Below are 25137 nucleotides of genomic sequence, written 5' to 3'. Positions count from 1 at the left end.
AGTCCTATTAAAACATGCCTAGGGTGCTCCAGCCTTACCAAGATCTCATTTTTTTCTAGGTCCTCTCGAATGACAAGAGTAAAAGTGAAACAGTAAAAGCATTTCATGTAAAATTTTAATCTGCTGTCACACCTACCCCCACCCCAACCTTAGGGCTCTTCATTATTCAAACAACAATGATTCTTCTACATTGTCTCTACCATTTTTAGTTTTAAAAGGTGTGTATTTTTAAGTCTGTAGATGAGCCTCACAGTGTCTAATAATCTTAGTTTGTTGTACCTACTAGGTGCTACAAATATTTCTTATTGCTGTTTATTTGCCTAAAAAGGAATCTGACTCTGAGCCTTTGTGAAATTACAGCCTCAAGGTCTTGCATTCAAAGCCCACTGCAGGCAGTGGCAGTCAGAAGTGATGCCAGAAAATACCAAACTGATTTTTCTGGTGTGTATCACACCTTGTGGCAGTGCAGGAGTTGGTAGCTAACCAGGTAGAAATCAGTGCTAGCACCAGCGCTATCATCTTCAAAGGATCGCCCTGTTCTTCAGCTTTCCATATTAAAAGAAAACTGAGGCTTCTAGCCATGGAACAGTGAGAGTCTGAGCAGCCGTCAGGTGGGAGTAGTGGAGATGAGAAACTCAATCATGCTTCAAGATGAAGAGCGATGAATTTTTACTGGAACTACCTAGCTGGATTTGATTATTCCTGAATTCCCTCCTATTTTTCTACATATATGTAGCCAAAAAAGGCTTAATCCCTAGGTTCCTGACACGAACCCTGTGTAAAACGAAGAGCTGTTTGTGCTAAACTGAACGGACCAAGACTATTTCAATGCCATTATTCCTTTGGCAAGATGCGAGCATATTTCCATGCTAAAACCGCAGAGGACATTACTGAGACACACACTGATTCACTGCTGTTACAGAAGGATCTTGCATGCTGATCAAGATACGAATGCAATCCTAGCCCTGAGCGCATTCTTGATCAACTCCCAGGCTGGTTGGAAAAGTGCAATGTAGCAGCAACAGGAGTCAAGCAAAGCACTGACAGAAACTTCCAGCACCCATTCCCCCCTTTTCTTTTCTTTCCCCTCCCTCCTCAGGCTCCCTCGCTTGCCCCCCAGGTCCTGGACCCTCCTTACCTGGCTCCACCTGGTCGGGTTCATGCCGAGTATCTGTGGAATCTGCCGCATCACCGCTCATCTTGATCTCTGGAAAAGGAGGCACAACTGATTTTAATAACAGGTCACAGTCCCAGGCAACAGGCACATGTGGCTTCCACTAAACAGCACAAATGAATGTGTAATTATAATAAACCATCAGACTTTCAAATTTCTGATTCCTCAACATACAGTCACTAGAATATTCATCAGCTCCGAGGATGCACTTTCCCTCCTGTTGCTCTTTGCATCCCCCTTGTTCCTTTCCCACTCCCCAATTTGCCGCTGTGTTCTCACCTTCCGCATGGTTCCTCTCCCGCACGGAGGATGAGGGGTTGTCTAGCTACCGGGAGCCCTCCCAGCCTCGGTGGCCTCTCCCCCGAGCTTTATGAGGGCATCCCAAACCAGCTGGTGGGGCTCAGTTTGACACCATCCACCACCACACCTCCCAGCCTTCCCCTCCTCTCCCGCATCCTCTCCATGTCCCTCGAGATGCTCAGCCGGGCCAGTGCTTGGTGCTGTACAAAGAGGCTTGTTTCTCCCAATACAGCTGGTCCCTGTTTGCAAACTCTTTGCCCCGCTCTCTCCCACACGCATGTGCTTACAGCCCTGGCAAACCACAAAGGAGCTGCCTTGCTCCAAAGCGCTATCCCCAACCCAGGAGCAAGAAGAGTAATTTGCCATCAAGCTCCTGCATATTTCCCTCCATCCTTATCAATGCCAATAAACTTGTCATTTACCCTTGAAGTGATGGCTGCCACCACACCCGGGGCCACGTTCTCCTTCGGGCACAGCTGAAAGAAAAGGTGGGAATAGTCAACTTTACACTGGATTGCTCATCTCCTCCTTAAAAGAGGCAAAGTACACACCAGTGAAAGAAGGAAGAATATCTATTCAAATTCAGATGGACACCCCCTCATGCTCTTCTACCTTTAGCATGGGAATTTTAACTCTTTCCAGGCTAGTTGGGGGAAAAAAAAGATAATAATAATTTTTTATAAAGAACCAACTGATTTGCATGTGCTTCCTGCAGCCAATCCCGGCCACAGAAATCATTCGATTTGCATTGGGTAATAACAACAGTGTGGAAGCTGGGCGAGTGTTTGCTGTGGTTTTGCTGGGGTAGAAAAGGCAGGTGGAAGCCTTCTCAAAGGCATCATGCAAACCTTTTCCTCTTTCCTATATATGCCTTCTATTATTTCCAAATGGGTGAGAAGTAGCCTCTAGCTTTTTATACACATTTCCCTCTGTTACAGTAAAGCCAGCAGGCCTTTTTGTTTGTTTGTTCAGGTTTTCTTTTCCCCTATTCAGACTTCCAGTGTGCAAATGGAAAATTATCTGCTTTTTGGACAAAATCAAATAGCTTTGTTTAGGTTAAAGTTTGAAACTCTTCCTTCAGCAAATGAAAAAAGGAAGAAAAAAATGGCAAGATTTTGTACTAGAGACGGACTGCAGAAACATTCACGTATTTCAGAAACTTCCTTTCTTTAAATTGTATTAAAGAGTGAGGGGGGAAAGGAGAGAGAAAGGAGTTGTGGGATTTTTATTTCTTTTTCCCCCTTCAAATAAACCCTCTGCAATTAAGACATGAACATTTAGTGGGGCTTCTAAGCATTTCTACTGCAGGAAGAGTAATTATCATCATCTTCTTTTCTTGTAATACTGCCAAGGGACCCTAACTTAGGCAATCTACAAAGCACAAAGTTTTGTTGGCTGCCAAAAAGTATCTTAAAAAAAAAAAAAAACAACAAGCCAAGTTCTCATAAAACAGAGTAAGGAAAAAATCTTAAACCATGCAGAACTTTCGTGCTTGCTTTAGTGAGAAAGTCTGCAAGCTTGCAAAAAAAAGTAACACAGGTTTCATTGTGAGCCAACGAATAGTGAATGAATGCCTGTTAGTGAAAATTATCTAATCCCCAAGACCAAAGAGCCCCTTATGAGCACAGAGCAAGAGACCGAGCAGGTCAGACAGAGCTGAAGAAGGGAAGGCACAAAAGCAAACCACAAGAAGCTCTCTCCCTTTTGCAGGAGGGACCCCTCAGCCTCTCTACTATTTAAAACCTGGGGTGGGCCGGGAGGAAAGGAAGAATTGCAGCTGTGGCTTGATTACGTATCACATGCTATCCATCAGTTAAATTCCTTCCTCCTGGAGTCAGGAGATAACGAGATACCCTGTGATCCTCTTGTACATAGAACAAAAAATTTTATTTTCACAAGGATTCAAATTCCCATCATAAATGTACACATATTTATTACATTTTTATTACATAAATGGAATAAAAGTTTAATTATCTTGTAGGGGGGGGAAAACTCACAAACCAGGAAGAAAAAGAAAACCCTTTTTGTCGAAGCCTACTGATCTGAGTGGTTTGGGGCTGGTCAGCTTTTGTGTAGCTATGGCCAGGAGTGCAGCACCAGTCGTCCTCCAAGGGGTCCTTGAGAACAAGGAGCAGATGTACAGAGGAATTACCTTCTAATATGACATAAGTGGAGCCAAGATAAAAGCAACACCTTTTTATTGACACCCAAAAGTATTTCACTATGAACCAGGATGGAGCGATGCATCTGGATTTGAATACCCCCCCCCCAAGCCTGATGAAATATCTCAAGACAAAACAGGCTGTAAGACTGAGCTCAACGAAATGCAGGCTCCACCGTACAGCTTTGCTAGGTTGGCAATATACAGAGTATAAGCAGGCTAGTAAAAAAATCTCTGGGAAAAATAATGCAGCTTCGGCCTGCCTAACTCCTAACCACAGACCTATTAGGAGCCGCCACTGCGGCCTGGGCCATATTAAAAATGTGCTGCTGTACCTCAGCTAGCAAACATACCTGGAGTAGGGGTAGTCTGGTTTGTTCACCCAGACCAAAGAAACTATACCAGTGCAGACACTTCTCTGGGGATATATCTGCATCTCTATTTTTGCTGAAACAAATGGTGTCAGCAAATAAAGCTTTCCCAAGCCCTTATTCCTAGTAGTTGTTCAGACATGGGCACTAGGGTAAACCAGCCTGATGACTTTAAAAGGCAAAATAAAAGCCAGTGGTGGTGGTAGGGAGCTCAGCTTGGCTCAGGCCATTACCTGGAGCCTATTGAATTTTCTGCACTTTAGGTGCCCGAGTCCCTCTGGAGGCTCCAGGAAGGTGCAGTATCCAAATGCCTGGGGAGAAGGCGGTGGTACACGCCAGGGAACACGCTGCTGCAGGGAAGGAGGGCGTGCGGAGCCCGAGCAGCCCACCCTCACGTTGCACACTGCGTCTTCTCTGCACGGCCGGGGAAGAAACAGAGCACACCCCTGCAAGCAGCTCGCTGCAAGGCCTTGCTGCTCGGGGACCCCAAAACCCAACATGCTGAACTGCCTTTGCACGAGGGTGAAGAAAGAGCCTCCAACCAGCGCTGGGCTCCGGCAGGTGGAAGCGGTTGGGCCCAGGCTGGCCTCCCTCGCTGCAAAAAGACTGCTTAAACCTTAGGCCATTCCGGCAGACGGCAGGGTGGGATGATTTGGAAGAATGGAAGTTCAGCACGCACCCAGCTCCGCACAGCTGCTGGCCAAATCCACCCTGGGAGTGATGCCACTGTCTTTGACAGAGGGCACAGTATCGATTTTGGGAATCTTCTCATGAAGAAAGAGTCGCCCACAAGCAAAGCAGATGGGTGGATAGGAGCCTGCGGGGGATGCGTCCCCGAGAGACACCACACACAAGCACACCCATCGCAGGTGCTCAGACTAGTCAGGCTCACAGGCTGAACCAAGACCACGAGCCTCCCGCTTCCTGCCGCCTCTCCTCATGGCCAGCCGCACCGTGCCGGGGCTCCCTAGCCGCCCTCCTCATGGCACAGGGAGCCCGCCTGCTCAGTGGGGTGCTGGCCGGCCATGGAGTGTCTGCTGGCACCCCAGAGCCATGGAGATGTTGCAACGCAGCCATGGAGCAGAGGCTTTGGCCATCTCTGCTGGCCCGCTGGAGGCTGACACTGTGCTAGGTGATGGCATTGCCACAGCATCTGCCTTGCCCTGCAGGCCTGCCCATGAGCCCACATGCAGGCAGGGCCTGTTGAGGGGCTACAAGAACGGGGATGGACCCCTGGGTCTCCCCTGCACAGCAGGACCACCAAACACCCCCGCTCGGCCGCAGCGTGCCAATGGGTATGCAAAGGGAATGACCCTGGGACAGACTGATGGGTGCATCCCCCCTCTCCTCCAAACCTGGGGACAACACGCAGCATCTCCTGCTGCACACAGCACCGGACACAGGTCACTAGCAGGGCACCTGGCTCCCATACCCCCAGCTCCCTGCTGGCTGCCCCTGCCGCAGAAGGGGCTGTCAGGATCTGTCCTTCACTGCTGCCGCGGCTCCGCTCCCACCCCAGCGTCACCCTCAGCTCCAGCATGCCCAGGGGCGCAGTCCTTCCCCTCGAGCACAGGGGCTTGAGCTGAGGGCAGAAGCTGAATTCACTCTGTTGGTGCGAGCCGGAGCTCAGCACAGCTTCAAGGGATTTGGCAGTGATTGCTCTTGTTCCTCGGCTAATTGCAGAGGGGAGGTCTGCTCAGAGAAGACACGAGACTACCTAAGCTGTACCTCTGTGTTCAGACACCCTGGAAGGAGTCTCTCTCCTTCTGACTGTCCCTGTTCATTCATTCCTCACTCAACCCAGCCTCCCACAGCTCCGTCCTCATTCATTTCTCCCTCCTTTTCCCTCTTTGTCATTAACTTTTCTCCTTCCAACCCATGTCCCATCTCGCTTTCGCGCACACACACACACAGCCCTCCACCTTTGCCGCATCTCTCTGTGAATTTATCCCCTCACACTCTTCCCAGCTGTATCCCAGTGACTGGACCCACAGGTCAGGCACCAAACCTCCATTTTCCAGGTACCCAAGAGACCCCTGTGTTCTGCTCGCCGACCCACGTTGGGGCTGGCAGCGTGAGTGGTGCGCCCACATTGTGGGCATGGCTTGGCAGCCCCCTAAAATAGGATGAAGGCAGCATCCATCCCCAGGTAGGAATGTGGGCACTTAACCAGGCACTAGCTGTGATAGCCAACTCCAGCGGGAGAAAAAAGGAGGGAAAGGAGGGAGGAAAGGTCACAGGAATCAGAGCAACCCCATTTCCTGCCCAAGTCCACGGTCTCAGCTACGTGGTGAGCTCCAGCCCGATCCTTCCTCAAGTGCTCTTTACCTGCATGCACAGACTCCAGGTTCACCATCCTGCTGGTGGAGGGAAATCCGCGGTGCGCCCAGCCTCCTGCCGTCAGCCCCAGGTTGCCAGGGGCTGCCAGTTTGCCCTCCCTCCTCTGCCACCCGCTGCCTCTCAAACCGGGCGTGGGTCCGCTCCCGAAGGGACCTAGAGCTCCATTGCCTGTTGCCATGCAGGGCCAGGTGAGCATGCGGCGCCGCGCCACGCCTCGCCCCACCTCCGGCTCCCTCGGGTGCCCTGACACCCAGCAGCCTGGCGCCCAGCCCATGCAAAAGCCTCCATTTGCATATTAGTAACTCGGGAATGGATGAGTCCCTGCAGCGCTACCAGGGCGTGGGGTGGGGTGGGAAGGAGGGAGGAAGGAAGGCGGTTTGCCCGCCCCCGGCTGCGCAGATACACCCCACAGCACCTGCCTGCCAGGCTGCGAGCAGGGGGCTTTGTGGGGGCTGTGCTGGCAGCCCCACGTCCGAGTTGTCCCCTCGTGGGTAGGCTTTGGGCTCTGCCCCATGTCATGCATGGGTAAGAGAGGCCAAGGCATCAAGGCAGGCTGGGCAGCAGCCGCCAGCACCCAGAAGGGAAGGTGTCCAAGCTGTGGGAACAGCCCCTCCAGTAAGCAGCCCCTTCACTTCATCCCTGGCCATTCTGATAAACCCCGGGGTCTGCTCCGAGTGAGCTGTGAGAGCAGCCTGGGCAGTTGAGTCTGCGCATCCCCCACGTCTGGGCTGAACCTGGATGATGCCATATGAAACAACCAGCACAAAAAGGAAAGTTAAGAGCAGAAAGGTAACCTGACTCGGCTAAAGACGCGGGGCAGGGCAAGGATCAGCACATGGAGACTCCTCTTTCCTGACTCGTGCTCTGTGCGGTACGTCAGTCCCCCAAGAAGAGGAGAGAAGTGCAGACAGCCTCTTCCTCCTCCTCCTCCTCCATGTTGTTCAAAGCTGCAGTATTTAACTGACTTCCAGGGAAGCCAGGGGAAAAAAATCCCCTAATGTTGGCTTCTTTGGTAGGAAGCTGCCAGAGGCCAGATCCTCAGCCTACGCTCTGTGCTGTGATGGGCACCAACAGTCACCCTGACAGACCCAGGTGCTGCGTTTGCTCCCTGTCCCCACCATGCGCTACCTTGATGACCCCCACCATGTCCCGGGGTAGCGGGACGCCTGCCTTAAACGCCTGAGCTCCAGCACTGCTCAACCCCCTCCTGAAAGCGTTAACACGCTCCATTGGTAGCTGCCAGGTACAAGCTATCACACATTCATCTCTCCCCGGCTAATTCACGTTCCAGGACTCTCGGCTTTCCCACATACTGCTCTCCCTCCCTGGAAAGACAGGTTTCTCTGAAGAGATGGGTGGGCGGGCAGGCAGGCTCTCCAAGCCTCACCTCCAACCCAGTCCAATGTTATGGGGCTGGAGTGCCTGCCCTCGGCGTGCATGGCCAGAGAGGACATCCTCAGGAGAGGGCAACACGCTGGGAGGAAAGGGCGGATGTGTTAAACGAAACTCTAACAAGGAAAAAGAGGAGGAAAGTGGGGGGAGAGCTGGAAGGGGGAAAGCAGGCTGGAGGGAAGTTCCTGGGTCAGACCAGCGTTTGCAGGACAGGGCACAACGGGAGATTTCTGTGGGCTGTGTTTAGCACTGCTCCAGGAAGCAGAAAGGTGACACGGGGTGGTTTGCGCAGGCAGCTTGTTTCGAGCTGCTGGAGGGGCTGGACTCCTGCCACCGATCCCGAGCCTGTGGCGGAGCCCCAGCCATTCAGGCCCTGATCCTCGGGGCGTTCCTGGGCAGCTGCTGGTCTGTTTTCTAGTGTTTTCGGCATGACCCCCACCTCTGGGTTTTCCCCATCTTGAAGACTGACGCGATCAGGTGTCTTTGCTGCGTCAAACATGGATTTGCTGGTGGCTCCCAGCCAGCTTGAAGGGCCTCTGGGGCACAGGAGAAAGGCCCTGGGAAGGCTGGGGACCGCGAGAGCCCTCCTTCCCCCCACATCAGAGCACCTTTTGTACACCAACTGGCAGATTCACTTGACACTGCTCTTTTCTCTCTTATTCCTGTGCTTGCCCCTTGCTCCAGAGCTGAGCAGCCTGTCCCGGAGCCCCAGGGAGGCAAGTCCTCCGCGGTGGCACCTCCAGCCGGCCGGGATTGCGGGCATCCTCCGGCCGGGGATGTTGTCCCGGCCGCGGGCAGGGCCGCAGTGCCCTCTCCTGGCCCTGCAGACGCTGCCAAATACAACCGGGAATCCTCCAGCTACCAGTCCTGCTCTGCAGCGGGTGGGACCTGTTTTTTCTGACTATTATTTTGTGGTCAGTGGAACACGAGGAAAAAATCAAGTATTTCAGTGCTTTTCTCCCCAAACCGCTGTAGGAGCTTCAGTGATATGCTATGCAGGCAAGAGAGAATACACCCTCCTTATTAAGATACTCGAACCACCTCTGCTCCCAGAGACAGAAAAAATAGGGGAGGGATCCCAGCATCACCACTCCTTTCTGCTGGGGAAATAAGACCACCTTCTCCAGGCAAAGGCAGATGTGCTTTAACTCTGTCCTGAGGTGATCACTCCCAGATGCCAGCAGATATGCTGCTCTTTTTTTTTTCTCCATGGCCATCAATGAACGATCTATCCGCTCTCATCCTTGCTGTATGCATGTGTTCCTCAACCTGCTGCCGGTGTTTATTCCCTTCTTGGAGGAAGATAAACTCTGCAGATAGCACTTGATTTATGGCGTATGGCCTTCGGACGGGCCCCGAAAGCACGAACTGCAGAAAGATGTTAGAAAATCCCCCACTGCTTTTTCCTAGCAGCAAGGATTTACACCAGTGCTCCTGACCAGCTGCGCCTTCTCTCTCTGCCAGGAAGGTCTCCTGTCTCCACCTGCAACAGCTGCTTTGCGAGGGTGTTACCAAGAAGAAGGATTTTTCTTTGGAAGGGCAAATGCAGTGCGATTCTAGCAAGGCTGGGGATGCGGCGACACCCTGCGGGGCCCGAGCTGCAGGGCTGTGGGGGCATGGACCGCATCCATCCCCGCTCCCTGCCGCCGGGCACCGCCGCCGCCCGCCCCGGCCGGGGGGGGCTCAGCCGCCGCCTCTACCCCCGCAACGCCCTTCGCCTCCCAGCGCAGAGCCGCGCTCCGCCAGCACCCACTTGTGGAGACCAGGAAATCTGCACCGGGACGGGCTGCCCCGGGCATAGCCCCCGGCCCCGGGAATAGCCCCCAGCCCCGAGCACAGCCCCCAGCCCCGGGAATAGCCCCCGGCCCCGGGCACAGTCCCCAGCCCCGGGCACAGCCCCCAGCCCCGGGAATAGCCCCCGGCCCCGGGCACAGTCCCCAGCCCCGGGCACAGCCCCCAGCCCCGGGAATAGCCCCCAGCCCCGGGCACAGCCCCCAGCCCCGGGAATAGCCCCCGGCCCCGGGAATAGCCCCCAGCCCCGGGCACAGCCCCCAGCCCCGGGAATAGCCCCCGGCCCCGGGAATAGCCCCCAGCCCCGGGCACAGCCCCCAGCCCCGGGTACAGCCCCCAGCCCCGGGAATAGCCCCCAGCCCCGGGCACAGTCCCCAGCCCCGGGAATAGCCCCCGGCCCCGGGCACAGCCCCCAGCCCCGGGAATAGTCCCCAGCCCCGGGTACAGGCCCCAGCCCCGGGTACAGCCCCCACCCCCGGGAATAGCCCCCAGCCCCGGGCACAGCCCCCAGCCCCGGGAATAGTCCCCAGCCCCGGGTACAGCCCCCAGCACCGGGTACAGCCCCCAGGCCCCGGGAATAGCCCCCAGCCCCGGGCACAGCCCCCAGGCCCCGGGAATAGCCCCCAGCCCCGGGCACAGCCCCCACCCCCGGGCACAGCCCCCAGCCCCGGGAATAGCCCCCAGCCCCGGGAATAGCCCCCAGCCCCGGGCACAGCCCCCAGGCCCCGGGAATAGCCCCCAGCCCCGGGTACAGCCCCCAGCCCCGGGCACAGCCCCCAGGCCCCGGGAATAGCCCCCAGCCCCGGGCACAGCCCCCAGCCCCAGCCCGGGCTGCCCCAGGGCTCCACCGCCCACAGGGCAAGCAGCCAGTGCCCCCCGCCATTCCCGAGCTCCCCCGACCGACCTTTCGGACCCCTTTTACCCCCACTAGCCTCAGGGCAGGCAGGTGGCATTGGCTACGGGAAAGAGGAGGTTTGGGTTGTGGCACACTCAAGGGACGTGGCCCAGTTGCTCGCCTCCCCTCAAAGCCCAGCTCCGCCAGGGCGTGCACAAATCCAGGAATTACTATCGAGTTGAGCTCAGCATATAGTGCCCATCGTTATTTAGAGTCCATGTCCCTTACTTATCTGCTGCTCCCAGAGCTCCCATGGCACAGCGCTGGCCCTGCTGCATGCAGATGCTCAAAACACCCTCTGACCTGCGCTGCCGAACGTGGGTCCAGGTCATAAAAGGCGCTACCATCACCCCACAGAGCCGAGGCGATGGTTTTGCATTGCTGTGCACCATGCTGCTTTCCTGAGGTGGCCTGAGAATACCCCAGCTCAGCGCTGCCAAAAGATCCAGGGAAGGGCTGGGATGTCTCTATGACCCCAGGGCCTCACCACTACAAAATCAGTGCATTCAAGCTTGCCAGGATGTGACCCAATGCTCCCAAAGCAAGCCCAAGTCCCCTCCCAGCAGCCCCGTACAAGAAGCAGGAGTGGAAATGGGCCACACAGGGCTCCCAGCAGAAAGGCACGCAGCCGCCCTGCAAACCTCTCCCGCTCCGCTCACAGCCCAGCTTGCCCCACAGCTGGATTTAACTCCAACACGCAGGGACAAAATCCCACAGTGTCCTGCTGCAGCAGGAGCCGAGGCAGTGGAGCACACCCTCTGCAGATGCTGACCACGTAAGTGAAAAAGCAGCAATTTCAGCTTCCTCAGAAATCACAGTAAGGGGGTAAGTTGCCTTGGTGGCTGGCACGGAGAAGGGCTGAGGTTGCAGAAGTCCTTGTCCCATCTCTGCATTCACCACACTAGGGGGAATCAGCACTCCACATTTCTCCCTCCAGCAGCCACTGAGCTTAGAGCTCTGAGCTGGCCCAAAACTCCACCGCCCTCATCTCCCCTCAGCTGTAGCTGCAGAGGAATAGACAAAGAATACTTTATTGAGGCTGCTGGACCCGGACAAGCCTCTGGCCACATCTGCATAATTTCCCCTCATGGGATCCCACCATCACTCACTCAGAGAGAAGAGCAGGCATCAGCCTGCGTAATGCCAGGACCTGCCTCTACTGCTAGTCTTTTGCTTCACCAGAGCTCAGGCTCGAAGCTTCCACAGTCGATTGAGATGAGACAAAGCTGTCTCCCTACTGAGGGGCTGGGGACAACACGCCTGAGATGCAGGACCACATTGATAAGTGCTGCCGTCGTGCTGCACAGCAGGATGTTTCCTCCCATCCATGGGTCTTCAGTGTCCTAGGTGCAGGCTTGAGACTTACCCATAAAGGAACAATTCTTAACCAAGAACCCAAACAACTGGATCACGCAGAGATTACAATGCACAGAGAATCTTTTAAACCAGAGATGCTTTAAAAAAATCAGTTTATTTTACTTTACAAATGATAAATAATTTGTTTTTTAAAAAATCATTTCAAGTGTGTTTTACTTCATTTTGCAATATTAAAATACCTTTCCCTTCTCCCCCCTTAAGTGATCAATACAAAAATAATTGTGACCAAATTATTCTTTTTTTTGTCAAAAATTCCTGTATTTTAGGCAAAAAGGCACATCGTGAAGGCTTTTCACCAGGAGGTACAGGGGTTCACAATGACCCCAACAGCCTCCCTCCCCTCCCTGCTTGTTCTAACTTGAGTGGAAGAGGACACAGGAACCAGGCAGTGCTCCTGCACTGCTTTTTGTCTGATATCCTCCAGGTATATACCAGGGCCAAGATCAGCTTCAGTGCTGTCCCTGTTTTACATATGGGGGAAACCAAGGCACAGCAAAGCAGTACAATTATCTAAGAGCTTCTTGTGAATGGCTGGCAGAGTAGGACATAAAACTGGACGTAGGTGTAGAATGTTGCCTTCGTCAAAATGACAGCGCGAACCCACCTGGGATCATCCTCCCCCCTTGCAACCACAGTGTTATGATGGTAGCCACAAGTCTCTAGATGTTCCTTTCTTACTGGGAGAGTCACAGGACCAACACAAAAAGTTGGGCCTTTGCTAGTCTAAACAGGGATTAATTAGAGCTCTAATTATGAGCCCTTTAGGGGCAGGAGTCATTGCTGGGATATATCCCCCCATTATATCTTCTAGCCACAGGAAGGATATAACAGCCAGTCAGACACTAGAAAAAGCTACAGGCAGGCTCTTGCTTTGGGTAGGCTTCGTACCTTCCTTGTTCGGGGTATGTGGTCCCATAAATCAGCTGTTTTCCCATTGGGAAATGCTGTTGTGTCACCAGGAGGTGAAGTTAGTGAAGGGGCTTCTTCGATGGCAGAGATGTTTGACAACCCGGGTTATCAAGACCATTTCTCCCCCCTGCCCTGACCACTCATCAGGATGCTTGAGGCTGATAACTGATCAGAGGTGCCCCCTTTCACGTCTGCTAACTCCAGAGCAGGGCAAAACACACCCCGCCCGGTGCTTCACCCCAGCAACCTGCGTCTCCTGCTTCTTCCAGGAAAACAGATCTCCTGGCAGCTGGCAGGAGGGCATCAACATGTGGTGAGCTGAGCCCGTTTATCACAGTATGAGGCAGCATGAGGTGGGGAGGGAGTCACAGGGGGCCAGAAGGAAAGGCACACACAGAGAGCTCTCCTGGTACAAGGCACCGCTGTGAACCATATTCCTTCTTTGGAGCAGCCAGCTCCAGGAGGCCCTTAGCGTCATAAATGGTGGCAGGAGGCAGATGAGCTGCCCCTTGAAAAGGTCTGGCCTGGCTCTGCTAGGTCTCCTCGTCCCAGAGACATAGCTGCTTCTGCGGCACGTAGTAATCAAAGGTGTAGCCCTTCTGGCAGCTGCGGATGCCACATTTGTAAGAAGAAACCTTGCCCCCAGCATCGCGACTCTTGCAGTACTTCAGCATGCACGGGTACCACTCGATGCTCAGTGAGTAGCTGCAAATGCAGGGTTTCCAGCGGTCCGCACACAGCTTGCAACGCTGCAGGTCAGGGAGGTCGGATGTCTGCGGCAGGACCTCAAACATGGAGCCATCCACCCCTGCGGGAGAAAGCGGAGAGACGCTGCTCAGGGCGCTGCTGAAAGGCAAGGCCAAGGAGAGAGCCCCCAAAGCAAGTGCTGCTCTTTGTGCGCAGGCTCCAGGACAGCCGAGGAGAATGAGCTTAGACAGAGTGCGCTTGCAGGGCTGTTTGGACACGAGTCTGAATAGGAACCATGGGAGAAGAAAGGGCCGTAAGGAAAATAAGCTGAAAGAGAGACAGAATGTGTAAGCAACATATTTTTTTCGGGTGATGGACCAGGTGAAAAGTTGCCCTGAAAATACCTGCTTAATTAGGTTCACTAGGAGAGCACCACCTAAAGAAGTCACGTATGCTAAGAAATAAGACTAGCGCAATGTGACGTGCGAGAAAATTATACGGATGCCTTATCCACTGTAAAGACAGAGAAAGAGAAGCCAAAGTGATCTGTGCCGATCACCAGAAACCTGGCAGGAGAGATTCACAGCAGAGTGCCAACTTGCTGACAGAACAGTTCCATTGAAACTGAAGGAAACTTACCTTTTTCCAGCCAAAATTTGACATCTTCTTCTCGGGTGTAAATTGCTTCTTTGGCCTCTGCACAGACATTGTGGATGTGAGAGCTGAGCTGGGCCCCCTTGCTGAAGTTGACAGCTACATCCATGCTGAGATGCTCCAGGCCCCGTACTTCCTCAGCCTGCCGCACTGTCCTGGGATTTTTCTGCAGAGGATGAAACAATGAAAACTTCAATCCTGGTTGCAACAAATTATTCTTTACAGTACATCCGAATTTCACACCAACATAAGACAATGTGTAAATGGATGTTCCTCTGTAAATGCACCTGCATCCTATCTGGATGGAATGCACTTAATAAACTTGGTGCTGCTGAAACTGATGATAGTTTGTCATTGCTCTGATTTGCCTGGGATTGTTTCTCAATGCTTTGTCGTGATGAGTGGTCCCAAATCAGTAGTTGGTTCATTGAGCAACGTGGGCCAAGGGTTTTCATGGTGATTGCTCTAGCCATCCACTTACCCTTTCATACAGAATAGGCTGAACTAAATCATGCCTCCTTCTAGTTTATTAGTAGATCAGGATCAATACTATTGATGAACTTAGTTTAATACCAAGTCCCTCAAGCAGGAGGGGTGGTCAAAGATGGATCTAATAGCTGAGCCATTGGGCAGCTGCCCGGGAAGGGTACCCACGCAGGACGGCTCTAAGAAAGCCTGGATGACCTGGAGGATGGAGCTGGCACTGAAGCCAGCTGCAGGGTGCCTCTCACCTGCCGCAGCTTTGCCATAGACTCGCTGGGGATGATCTCGTTGCGGTGAAGCCGTGTAACAAAGCAGAGTGCTTGGAACTGGCTCTGGCCCCTCTCCAGTTCCCCTAGGATTAAGGCACGGAAGATCTTCACCTCCTGATAAAGAGAGAAATAAAAGGAGTGAGAGTCACAGCTCTTTGGCATCAGTGGGGTGAACCGAGAAGTCAGTCAGGGTCAAAGAGAAAGGCTCCAGCCAAAAGAACAGAGTCAAAGGTCTCATACTTCTGCTCCCTGAGCACAGGGGTGTAGTCCCAGGTTCAATCCCACCCAACGGCCTGCAGCATAATAACCGGTGTCTGTAAAGAAATAAGGTTTTTCGCAATCCCACTGTGGCAAGGACAAATTGCTGCCAGGTCACATCCCACGTCCATGGCTTCCTCAAACAACAGCTGGGGGGTTCTGTCCTTTACCAAGAAGGGAGGCAAGCCTCCACAGAGTCTCGTTTTGTTTTGTTAAACAAATACCACATAGCCATTATCTCCATGCACTACTTAGGGCAAGCAGTCCCAAATTTCTTCTGCTGCCTTCCCTCACTTGCTTCTGAACAACTGGTATCCTGGAGAACAAATTATTCACTTCTGAACCCAACAGCGTGTGGAACAGAAATGGAAGTCAAATTGTTAAAGCCAGAAGGAAACCATTACGATCAACTGCAGCTGACCTTTTCTGCCAGGGTCAGTAATTTTGGCATTTTATATAGACAGCTTCTGACACGGATTGTAGTCCATCTCCAAAACCAGCTTGGAAACCAGTCATAGTTACCGTCAGGTAGATGCACAGAACACCTTGTTCAATTGCAAAACCTCCCTATATCCTGTTCTGGTAACACTGATTTCTGTGCAGGTATCAACTCATCTGGCTTCTAGCTTCAGGGGCTTTTGTAGACTCCATGGGAATCCTCCATCCCCTGTCTTGGTGTCAGACCATACTACTACAAGGGCTAAGCAGATGGATCGTAACGGTGCCTCCTTCTCAGTATAAAGAACAATTATTGCCTTTTGGCACCCACCCACAGCCATCGCTCTTAATGTCCTCCACAGAGAACTGGACGGATATTGGTGGCTAGGGACCAGCAAACAGAAGCTATGCCAAGCTGCTAAGATCATCTCTCTCCTCCTGAGCTATTCCTGTTGTATGGCTCATAAGCTCGGCTTCTTCCAAACCTCTTTCTGCCCCGAGAAGAAGGGAGCCTTTCTCTTTTCTACAAGCTCTAAGCAGTGCCTGCGCTGAGTTTTTCTGCCGACTAGCTCATACAGCCTGCTATTTATTCCCTGCCTTCTCTTCCATGTCCAGAAGAGAAAAGGATATGCAATCCAGTGCACATCTGGACATCTGAAAGAACAGCTGCAATCTGGGATGCATTTCCCTCCCCAGGACAGGAGAAAGGATTTTGCTGCGTGCATTTGTTGACTGAAAACTCAGCGCAAGAGCAGGACACAAAGGAGGTTTTGGAAGAAACAGATACCAAAAATTCTTGTGAAATCACTATGGAATCATTATTTTTTGACAGTTTTAATGGGGAGAATTCCCACTGAGACATTGGCTCCACTGGAGTGATCCACATTCCCATCGCCATTTAGTCCAGCTGTGCTCTTCTGCTGTGAGGTCCCATACCGTGCAAGTCCCAAGGATGAGTAGACTAGAACTAGTAGCTGACCCGGGCATCCTCAACTGCAGATTTAATTTCAATTCACTTTGAACAATCAGCATTCACTCTGGAAAACGCAAACGGGGATAGCCATATTTGCACAAAACCTCTACAGGCAGGAAACTACAAACACTGCAGTACTTCTCAGGTTGGAGGCAATTTTTGTAAAATGAGAACATGCTGAGCAACTGATTAATGCTTCTGATCTGCCTATTTAAGAATTAGCCTTCAGACACCTAAATCTCTTTCCTCCTCACGGCTGATGCGTACAAGAGATGCACAGCTCTCACTGCTCCTAGCGAACGGTCCCGAGCTCCCAACTGATCCCACAGAGCTGCCGGTCCCTCGCTCTGCCTCCCAAGTCCAGAGTCCAGCTGCCCCCGCAGAGTCCAGGCAGAGAGAAGCTCCCTCCCAAGCGGGCTCAGGTCCCAAGGCGCCACTTCCACAGTATACGAAGGGTTCCTGGATTCAGTCACCCTGTTCAGTGATGAATTCGGACACGGCTTTTACGTATTTAAGGGTTTTTGAACAGCTCCCAGGCATCAAGACAAGCATCTACTCCCCCCTCCAACCCAAGGCAGACACCAGGAGCAGGCTCGGAGTGCACAGGGGCACCGGCCGCTGCTGTATTGCCCTCAAAGCACCTTACTGTACTGCCTCCAGCTCCAGCCTTGCTCCATCTTACCAGCCAGCGAGTGACCCAGGGCTGGTGCTCAGATAATCTAAATACTTATTTGCCTATCTCTGTATGTTTACTGATTCATAGGTCGATGAGTCCAGGTAATCTCTGATAAAGATCCCTGCAAAAATTACCATGGAAAGAGCTTGTTGGCAGGGGATAGAAGGAGGGAAAGAAAGAGAAAGGTGCAGAAAGATGGTCTTGCAGTGGGGGAGATACGGCTGCAGGAGAAAAGAGCAAGTGGGAAGACAGTAAAGACCAATGGGGCGGTGTCCCACTGCACAACCCATCGCTTCCTTCACCCCCAGATTCTCCTTTCTCAGAAAGGCATGGCCGATCTCCCTCATGTCTCCCTGCTCCTCCCCTCGGGCACACAGCCAGCCCTCTGCTCCCACCTGCCTGCCACAGCCCCTTCCCGCTGAATCAGAGAGGTTCCGCGCCTGGCTGCCTGGGCCAGTACATTAAACAGCAAAGCCAGATCTTTATCTAAGCCAGCCGTTCCACCAGCCCTGCTGACGCTGCTGCCTGCCAGAGCTGCCCCCAGTTGCCACCCTCAACGCCTGCAACCCCCCCGGCATGCTGGGCTTGGGTTCCCCAGAGAGCAGGTCATTTCTTCTCCTCCTCCCTGCATACCCAGTGCTTCTGGCCCACATCCCTCTCCCAGCCCACGTCCTTCTCCCTCCCTCTCTCCAGTTGCATCTAAAGGAAGCCATGAAAAGGGCTCTGGTGCTCCCTGAACTCTAGGTGTTAGGCACTCTTCAGTGGCCGCTCTGGTGTCAGGGACTTTCAGCACATTTGCTGATACCAAGGGAGCTGCACTGGGAAAGACGGGAATAGTCCAGGTTTGCTGGCACTGAGAGAAATCCCACCTCCCCCTGGCTCCAAGCAAACCCAAAGTGACCCTTACTGTGGATTTCAGAGCAAGGCTAAAACTGTACTGCATGCTGGCCTGTTTTCTGGGAGACACGTACCCTGCAGTGACCACTCTCTCCTTACCAAAAAGTCAGCCTCCTCTTTTCCCCAGCCCTGCTTCACCTCTCTATCTCAAAACCTCGCCTGCCTCTGCCCAGCTTCCCTGCTATGTAACCTCAAGTGGAGCATGAACCGAAGCTTGTCACATCAAAAATGTGTCATGCTTCTCACGCAGAAAGAGCCACTGAAGTTTTTTCCTACTCAGAGAAAGCCTTTCCCTCCCCGGCCACTTCACCTCCTTCCCACCAGCAGCAGGGGGTGAATCAGTGCCAAGGTGGATACCCGGCCAAGGCAACAAACGGCACCTTTAATTCAGGGTTTCTGCAAAATTTCCCAGCAGGCAACAAGTCCCAGCAGAACATTGCCTTTGCAATGTGGGGACTCTCCAGATGAACTCATCATGGGGGCGGCCAGAATCCCTGGCCCTGCCCCGCGCTCGTGTGGCGCGTACAGTTACAGCTATTGTTTAGGCTTGGACGACAAACGCTCGGTGTAACAGAGAACAACCAGTTCTGCAGCTGTGCTTGAACCATGGCACTGGAGGTAACCGCAGCCTTGGCTTTCACAGCAAGGGGAAAGCGGCTCCTCTTTCCTAAATGCAGAAAGGAAATCAGCGCACTAAGCTCCCCACAGCCCAGGTTGCCTGCACCTACTGAAGGGAGCTCCAGCAAAGAACTAGCCTGCAAGGAGGAGCAGGGAAATCATCAAACTTCTTCCCTCCTTGCACTGTTCTCAGCCAGCTCCTCCAGGGACTGTCATCTGGGGTGCGAGAACAATTCGACCTCCATTTCTAGGGCTTATCCAGTAGAGACTTAGAAGCCTGTGTGGTCTAGATCTGAGCCCAACATCTCGACTTCACGTTGAGTGGAGCAAACCAGTTCCCAGGGAAATAAATTATTTCAATGCCTTCCTCCCCGCAACCCCTTTGGCTTTCCTGCCAAATTTTTCTTCCCCAAGGACATCAGTGCTGCTGTGGGACCCACTTTTGTCTTTGCTGTCGCATGCCTGTTCAGAGTGGGGGGTACATGCAGCGGGGACACACTGCTCGGGGCACTGGGCAATACCGTCACTCCTGAGCCCAGTTCCTTACGCTGTCAGCAGCCTGTGCTGTGCTCAGGTCCCTGCCTGCACTCCCCTGGGGGAAGAGCTAGAGCTGGCCAGAAAGTCGTTGTGCTTGTAGAACCTAGAGAACACGTTATTGCATCCACACTGGGGGTCCAGCCAGCTGAGTTACCCTGGCTGGGGAGTATGGTTTTTAACCCCTCTCCTACTGGAAATGGCTAGAATGAAGACACTTTGGTGCACTGCCTCTTATACTCAGGTATCTACAAAGGTGAACCAAGGATGTGCTGTGAGAAGGACAAAAAAGCACATTTTCAGAAGCAATGAGGTTTGACCCCAATTCTCAGAAGCACTGAGCAGCCAGAAATCCCCACAATGCTCCAAGATGTTTGGAAAAACATCCTCATGCTCATCACCCACCACCTGAGGGATGCCTAAAAGTAACTGTGAGAGGCCACTTTTGAAACTGGATCCTACCTAACAAGTGACTTCCCCAAAGCCGTGGAGCGAGAGAAGGGCAGCTCTGGCATAAGGCAGGAGTTCAGCCCTCCAGCTCAGCATCGCGCTGCCTTTGTGTGACGTGCAGCTGCCGTCTACCCGCACTGAGTGATCCACTCAAGACAGAGCATTTTTAGGCACCTCACTACAGTCAGGGTAACAAACACCACCATGTTTTAATAAGCCCAGTCCTCCTGCCCTCCCAGAGTGTGCTGAATGATCCTTTTATATTTTTGGTATCTCTACAGAGAAGAGATTCCAAATTACTCAGATAACATCTTTGGACAGATGCTCTCCTACATCACCTGGTCATTTAGCACCTAACACGACAGACCCCTGGCATAAGGAAATTCTCAAAGCACCACCCCAGACTACCATGTAACATCAACTTTATTAACAAGAAAACTGAAAGGACTAGCGGTGTAAGCGTTAAAATACCATTACCCATACTTTCTCCCTTGTGTTTCCAACACATCTTTTCCAGCAATCAAAAGGAAAAAGAACTTCTCTGTATCTTTGTGCTGACCTTGGAATAAAACCACCCACTTTGTTCTCAGGCCACTGTTTAACAACTGGCAAGATCACACTATTCAAATTAGACATAACATTCAGGGTTGCTGTTCCCCTCCCTCTTTTTGCAATACATTTTACGCCTGACAGTACTACACAGGAAAAGAAGTGTTTTCATCACATTCTTTCAAACTGCAAGAAAAGAAATGGTCTTCGCTACTGCACTACCCAAAAACCATCGAGTCCCAGTTTGGACTCCCACTGACCAGTTTGTGCTAGACTGGAGAATGAGAAATAAAACCTGGTGTACTCTGAGGACATGAGTCCTTCAGGTTCAGCTCTGGAAGGGAGGCAGGGGTGGAAGAGAAATGAAAATTCCACCTCTGTGGAAGACCAACCACTGCTCAAGTCCTACCCAGCTTCTACCACTGTCAGAGCAGAGAAACAAACCCTGATCTCATTATAATTCCTTTCTTCTCCAGCCCCTGGTCTAGCAGCAACTCCTTGTCAGCAAAGAAAAAATAATAATAATAAAGAAAAATATCTGCTTTTGGACTAACCCCCTGCAGTTTAAGCCAGAGAAGTGGAAAAATCATTAGCTGCCAACATCCCCCAGCTCCTGGCCTGAAAGACACGGGAGATGATCCCTGGAAGGCTTTGCAAGCATCAGACTGCTGAAGTCCGTTCCTAATCGTCAGTTTAGAACAGTTGGGTACTGGCTGTCTGTTTATGAGCTGTGCAGGGAAAGGAAATGCCTGAAAGAAGCCAGGAAAACAGGTAAGACGGAGGAAGAATGGCAGTGCAGTGACTGGCCAGGCAGCTGCCTGCTCACATCATTACTCACTGCACTGCAAATTCATCTCCTCCGTCCTTAATGTCTTTCTGGCTTTTTTCAGCTATTTTCCAGCAAAGTCATAAAACAGACAGCCAGTACCCAACTGTTCTAAAACTGAAGATTAGGAACGGACTTCTGCAAGTCTGATGCTTGCAAAGCCTTCCAGGGATCATCTCCCGTGTATTTCCAGCAGGAGCTGAGGGGATGCATGGAGCTAAGGGTTTAACATACTGAAGTCAAGATACCTTCAGAGAAGCTGTCCCCAGAAGCAGCTCAACTGAAACCAGAACAATCCCTGGCAGAAGGCTCCAAGGTTCACAACAGGTTGGGACACACCACCTTCCTATCTTGTGGATTTGAGCTTCTTACTGCCGCAAACCAAAGTCCACCCGAGCAAACAGTCTGAACGGAGGGTTGGAACAAGGTAACACTGCCGTGCCACCCACATGGCAGCACACAGCTCTTCCCTGTGCGATAGAAATTTTGCTGCATCCAGCCAGGCTTGGCATGCTCTGAAGAATGCCATGCTGGCCCAGAAGCTACCATCTCCCACTGAGAAATGTGGTGTCTTGGGCTTCAGCTCAGCAAGTACCACCTCCCTGCAGAGAGGCCACCTCTCACACGCTGGGCTGGGATTAAATGCTCACCTTGCAGAAGAGCTGCTGTCAGTCCCACCATCAGACACTTCCCACACCACAAACTGACATGTGTGCTCCCAAAGACTGCAGGAGTCCACCTAAGGAACTGACTGTACCCCACGTGCATCATGGGGAGAGATGCCCTAGAGATACAGCAGAGCATGAACACCCCCATCCAGCGGTCAAGAACCTGAGCTCTCCCCACCACACACAGGCTCTCCTGCCTGGCCCTGCTCCATGCCCAGTTGCTAACGAGCCTGCCATGCAAAACTATGCTACTCGCACCTCAGCAAAGACAAACGTGGCTGCTAAGGTCAACCGGGTGCGGAGAAGGCTTTGCCACCCATCCCACTGGGATCTTCACCGCCTATTTTCATCACAGAGGCAGCCCAGGTTAGAGGTGTAACACCCCTGGGGACAGCAGCCTGCCTAAATGGCCTGGAGCTATAGGTGTGGGGATTGCTCCGCAGAGCCTGCAAACAAAGACCTCGACACTGCTTGCGAGAGGATTGACTTCTCCCCCACACATGCGAGAGGACCCCCCACTCCTCAGAGACAGTTCTGGACCCTCAGGCAGGGTTTTCCCAGGCTCCAAGTCGGTCCCAGGTCCGGGAGGACCTTCTGTGCCAATGTCACCAGCACCCAGCCCACAAAACACACATGCCCGAGCCCTGACCTGCTCCTCCCGCTAAGCCCATCTGCTGACCCGCGAGGTGCAAAGGGCTGGAATTCCCATGCTGGGACCATGGTTTATGTCCTCGATCTCCTCCATCTCCGCCGGGAATCACCGCGGGAACCGCGGGTTATCCCACCGCTGCCCTTCCCCGGAGCCGGGGCACCACGGGAGGGGAGAGGACAGCGCGCTCCATCCCTGCGGCACCCCGCACGCCGGGACCCCGGGGCGAGCCGAGCATCCCTGCGGCACCCCGCACGCCGGGACCCCGCGGCGAGCCGAGCATCCCTGCGGCACCCCGCACGCCGGGACCCCGCGGCGAGCCGAGCATCCCTGCGGCACCCCGCACGCCGGGACCCCGCGGCGAGCCGAGCATCCCTGCGGCACCCCGCACGCCGGGACCCCGGCGAGCCGAGCATCCCTGCGGCACCCCGCACGCCGGGACCCCGCGGCGCCGGTCCGGCCGGGAGCCCGGAGCCCTACCTGTCTGAAGTCGGCCGTGAGGGTGACGAGGGCGCCGTCGGCCGTGCGCAGCTCCAGGCTGATGCAGTCGGAGCCGCTGTCGGCCTGCAGGCTCTCCTCCGTCACCTGCCCGCCGGGCAGCCGCACCCGCACCCGCAGCTCGGCCCTCGCCGCCGGGCCGGGCGCGCCGGGCAGCGGGGCGAGCGCCAGCCAGAGCAGGGCGGGCAGCGCCGGCAGCCGGCGCCGGGGGCCGCGCATCCCCCCGCGCCCCGCCGGGCTCAGCGCCGGGCGGGCATGGGGCGGCGGCAGCAGCGCCGAGCGGCGGCCTGGGGAGGCGGCCCGCCGCGGCCCCGCTGGGCTAGCTCGGCGCGCCGCCCGCTCGCCCGTTTCATTCAAGCCCTCGGCGGGCTCTTCCCTCGCCCCCCCGCCCGTCACTTCCTTCCCCCGGCCCAGGGACCGGCCCCGCCGAGCGGCGCGCCGCCCCGCCGTTAAAGGGCCAGCGCGGCCGCGCCGCGGGAGGGGAGGCAGGGCAGCCGCCCCCCAGGGCCGCAGCAGCGAGCTCCGTCCTAAGCGGCGTCCCCGCTCCCTGGTGGCGGCCGGGTGGCGGGACGATCGCAGAACGGTTCGGGTTGGAAGGGACCTTAAAGGCCATCTCGCTCCGAGCCCCCTGCCGTGGCAGGGACACCTCCCGCTAGACCAGGTTGCTCCAAGCCCCGTCCAGCCCGGCCTCAGAATGGAGAGACATCTTCCCCCAGCCAGCTTTAGGGCTCTTCGAAGCACTTGCTCTGTGTGACTTTGGACTTTTTTGTGTGTGGGGGTTTGCTTTTAGTTTGGTTGGGTTCCCCCCCCCCCCCTTCTCCTTGGGATACGCCGCTATCTACAAACTGCAGTCGGAAAGGAGAACGGAGGGCAGCGCTAAGAACAAAGCCCAGCTCTCCTGCCTGCACAAATACCTCTAAACACGCAGTTGCTGTGAACCAAACATTTACATGACTGCTCTGGCTGCTCTCACAGCGCATTGGTACAGGTCTGTTGTGAGGCACGCCGGGTGGATTCCTGCCCCTGAGGATGTAACGCAGGCCACTTGAGATTTTCTTTCACAGGCATGTGGGCCAGGGTCACTTCAGACTCAGCAGTTCACAGTCAAAAAGCTCCCGATCTGCCCTTCACCCACCCAGTTCTGCAATCACTTCCAGATGGGCAGATGCTCGTGAAGGGCCCCTTTGATTTCAAAAGGTCTCTCTGCAAACACAAAGGTCACTGTGACAGCAAGATCAGGGCCTCGGAAAAAAGGGGCTTTGCAAGGAGAAGCACAGAAATAAATAGGAAAAACCATTTAAACCCACACTTCCAGGCAAAGAGATCGCTCTTGTCCAAGTAGTGCTTTTTGTGGGACCTCACACAAGTTTTAACCCTAAATTTTCACAGCCTCCCTCAAACAAATTGTCTCCTTGAAATACTTTTCAGGACAATAGCAGTGCTAAAAACAAGAGCCGAGGAGAAGAAAAAGTTAAGAGGTGCAGACGGGGGAAAAAAGAAATGGCTCAGCTCAGATACAAAAAGAGAGGGAGGGCCCACAAGGTAGAAACCTATGGGAAGACAGTTCCTTATCACAAAAACTGCAAAGGAGAAGGCCCCGCTCACAGTGCATTTATTCAGAGGAGATTATGCAAAAAGACAGGAGGACCCCAGCAGGGGCTGGAAGGAAACCTGTCATGAGGTCAGTGGGCACAAATAACCCTTGGAAGACTTCCAGCCCAAAGGGCCATACTCGCTTCTCGGCCCAAATCGGGAATCAGCTTCCCTGTTGCACTGGGGTTACTTCAGGTCCATCAGCCCTGAGCACCACACGGTCCCGTGCCTGTGCTGAAGGATAAAGGATGAAGGGAGATAAGGCTGCACTCCCTGCAGCTCTACACGTTTGCGGGAACACACTCTTGGCAGCTGCAGGTTTTAGCAGTGCCCACTGTGTACCTGGATCCTGGTGTGCGAGAGGTAATTCAGGACCATCCTTCACACTGTTAGTAAGCTAGCAAAGTTGGCTTGGAGTAAGCAGTATTGTTTTTCTGCTGGTACCTCCAAGAGCAAAGGAGCTCAGAAAGCAGGCTGTCTCAGAGAGCTCTTTCCAAGGCTCAGCACTTTGCCAGGAACGCTGTAATCCTGCAGATTGCAATTTGAGCAGGGCACAATCAAACCATGAATCTGACCTGGCAATGGAAGGTTTGATCCCAGTCCCAAAATGAATGGATACACAGACAAGAAATACTGGAGGGTGGGGATTCAAAACACTGGCAGGGAACAGAATGGAAGAGCAAGTAGCTCTTCAGCAGAGAACAGAA

At 53.6% G+C, this 25137-nt stretch overlaps 2 protein-coding genes across 2 annotated transcripts in view; both read right to left on the bottom strand.

Moving 5' to 3' along the window:
- POU2F3 (POU class 2 homeobox 3) overlaps positions 1–6620 on the bottom strand; it is a 41922-nt gene extending 35302 nt beyond the window's left edge. Inside the window, exons 1-3 of the mRNA XM_063355309.1 lie at positions 6335–6620; positions 1897–1950; positions 1139–1207 (exon numbers count right to left, since the gene is read on the bottom strand). Coding sequence (XP_063211379.1) covers positions 1139–1207; positions 1897–1950; positions 6335–6620 — 409 coding nt within the window. The remainder of the gene's footprint in view (positions 1–1138; positions 1208–1896; positions 1951–6334) is intronic.
- Positions 6621–11876: 5256 nt separating this feature from the next.
- Positions 11877–23210, bottom strand: OAF (out at first homolog). The gene is made up of 4 exons (XM_063355370.1): positions 22820–23210; positions 14783–14917; positions 14037–14217; positions 11877–13518 (listed from the first exon to the last, which is right to left on the bottom strand). The coding sequence occupies exons 1-4, from the start codon at positions 23054–23056 to the stop codon at positions 13244–13246; spliced, it is 828 nt and encodes a 275-aa protein (XP_063211440.1). The 5' UTR covers positions 23057–23210; the 3' UTR covers positions 11877–13243.
- Between the last annotated feature and the right edge of the window lie 1927 nt (positions 23211–25137).

The sequence above is a fragment of the Chroicocephalus ridibundus genome, chromosome 18, assembly GCF_963924245.1.
Source record: "Chroicocephalus ridibundus chromosome 18, bChrRid1.1, whole genome shotgun sequence".
NCBI classification, from domain to species: domain Eukaryota; kingdom Metazoa; phylum Chordata; class Aves; order Charadriiformes; family Laridae; genus Chroicocephalus; species Chroicocephalus ridibundus.
Note: the sequence above shows the minus strand (reverse complement) of the source record. Positions and strands in the feature narration are given on the sequence as shown.

Coding starts and splice junctions, on each gene's coding strand:
- OAF (XM_063355370.1), bottom strand. CDS start 23,056: ATGCGCGGCCCCCGGCGCCGGCTGCCGGCGCTGCCCGCCCTGCTCTGG. Junction 14,918..22,819: donor TCACGGCCGACTTCAGACAG/GTAGGGCTCCGG, acceptor TCTCTTTATCAG/GAGGTGAAGATCTTCCGTGC. Junction 13,519..14,036: donor CAAATTTTGGCTGGAAAAAG/GTAAGTTTCCTT, acceptor TTTCTCCCGCAG/GGGTGGATGGCTCCATGTTT.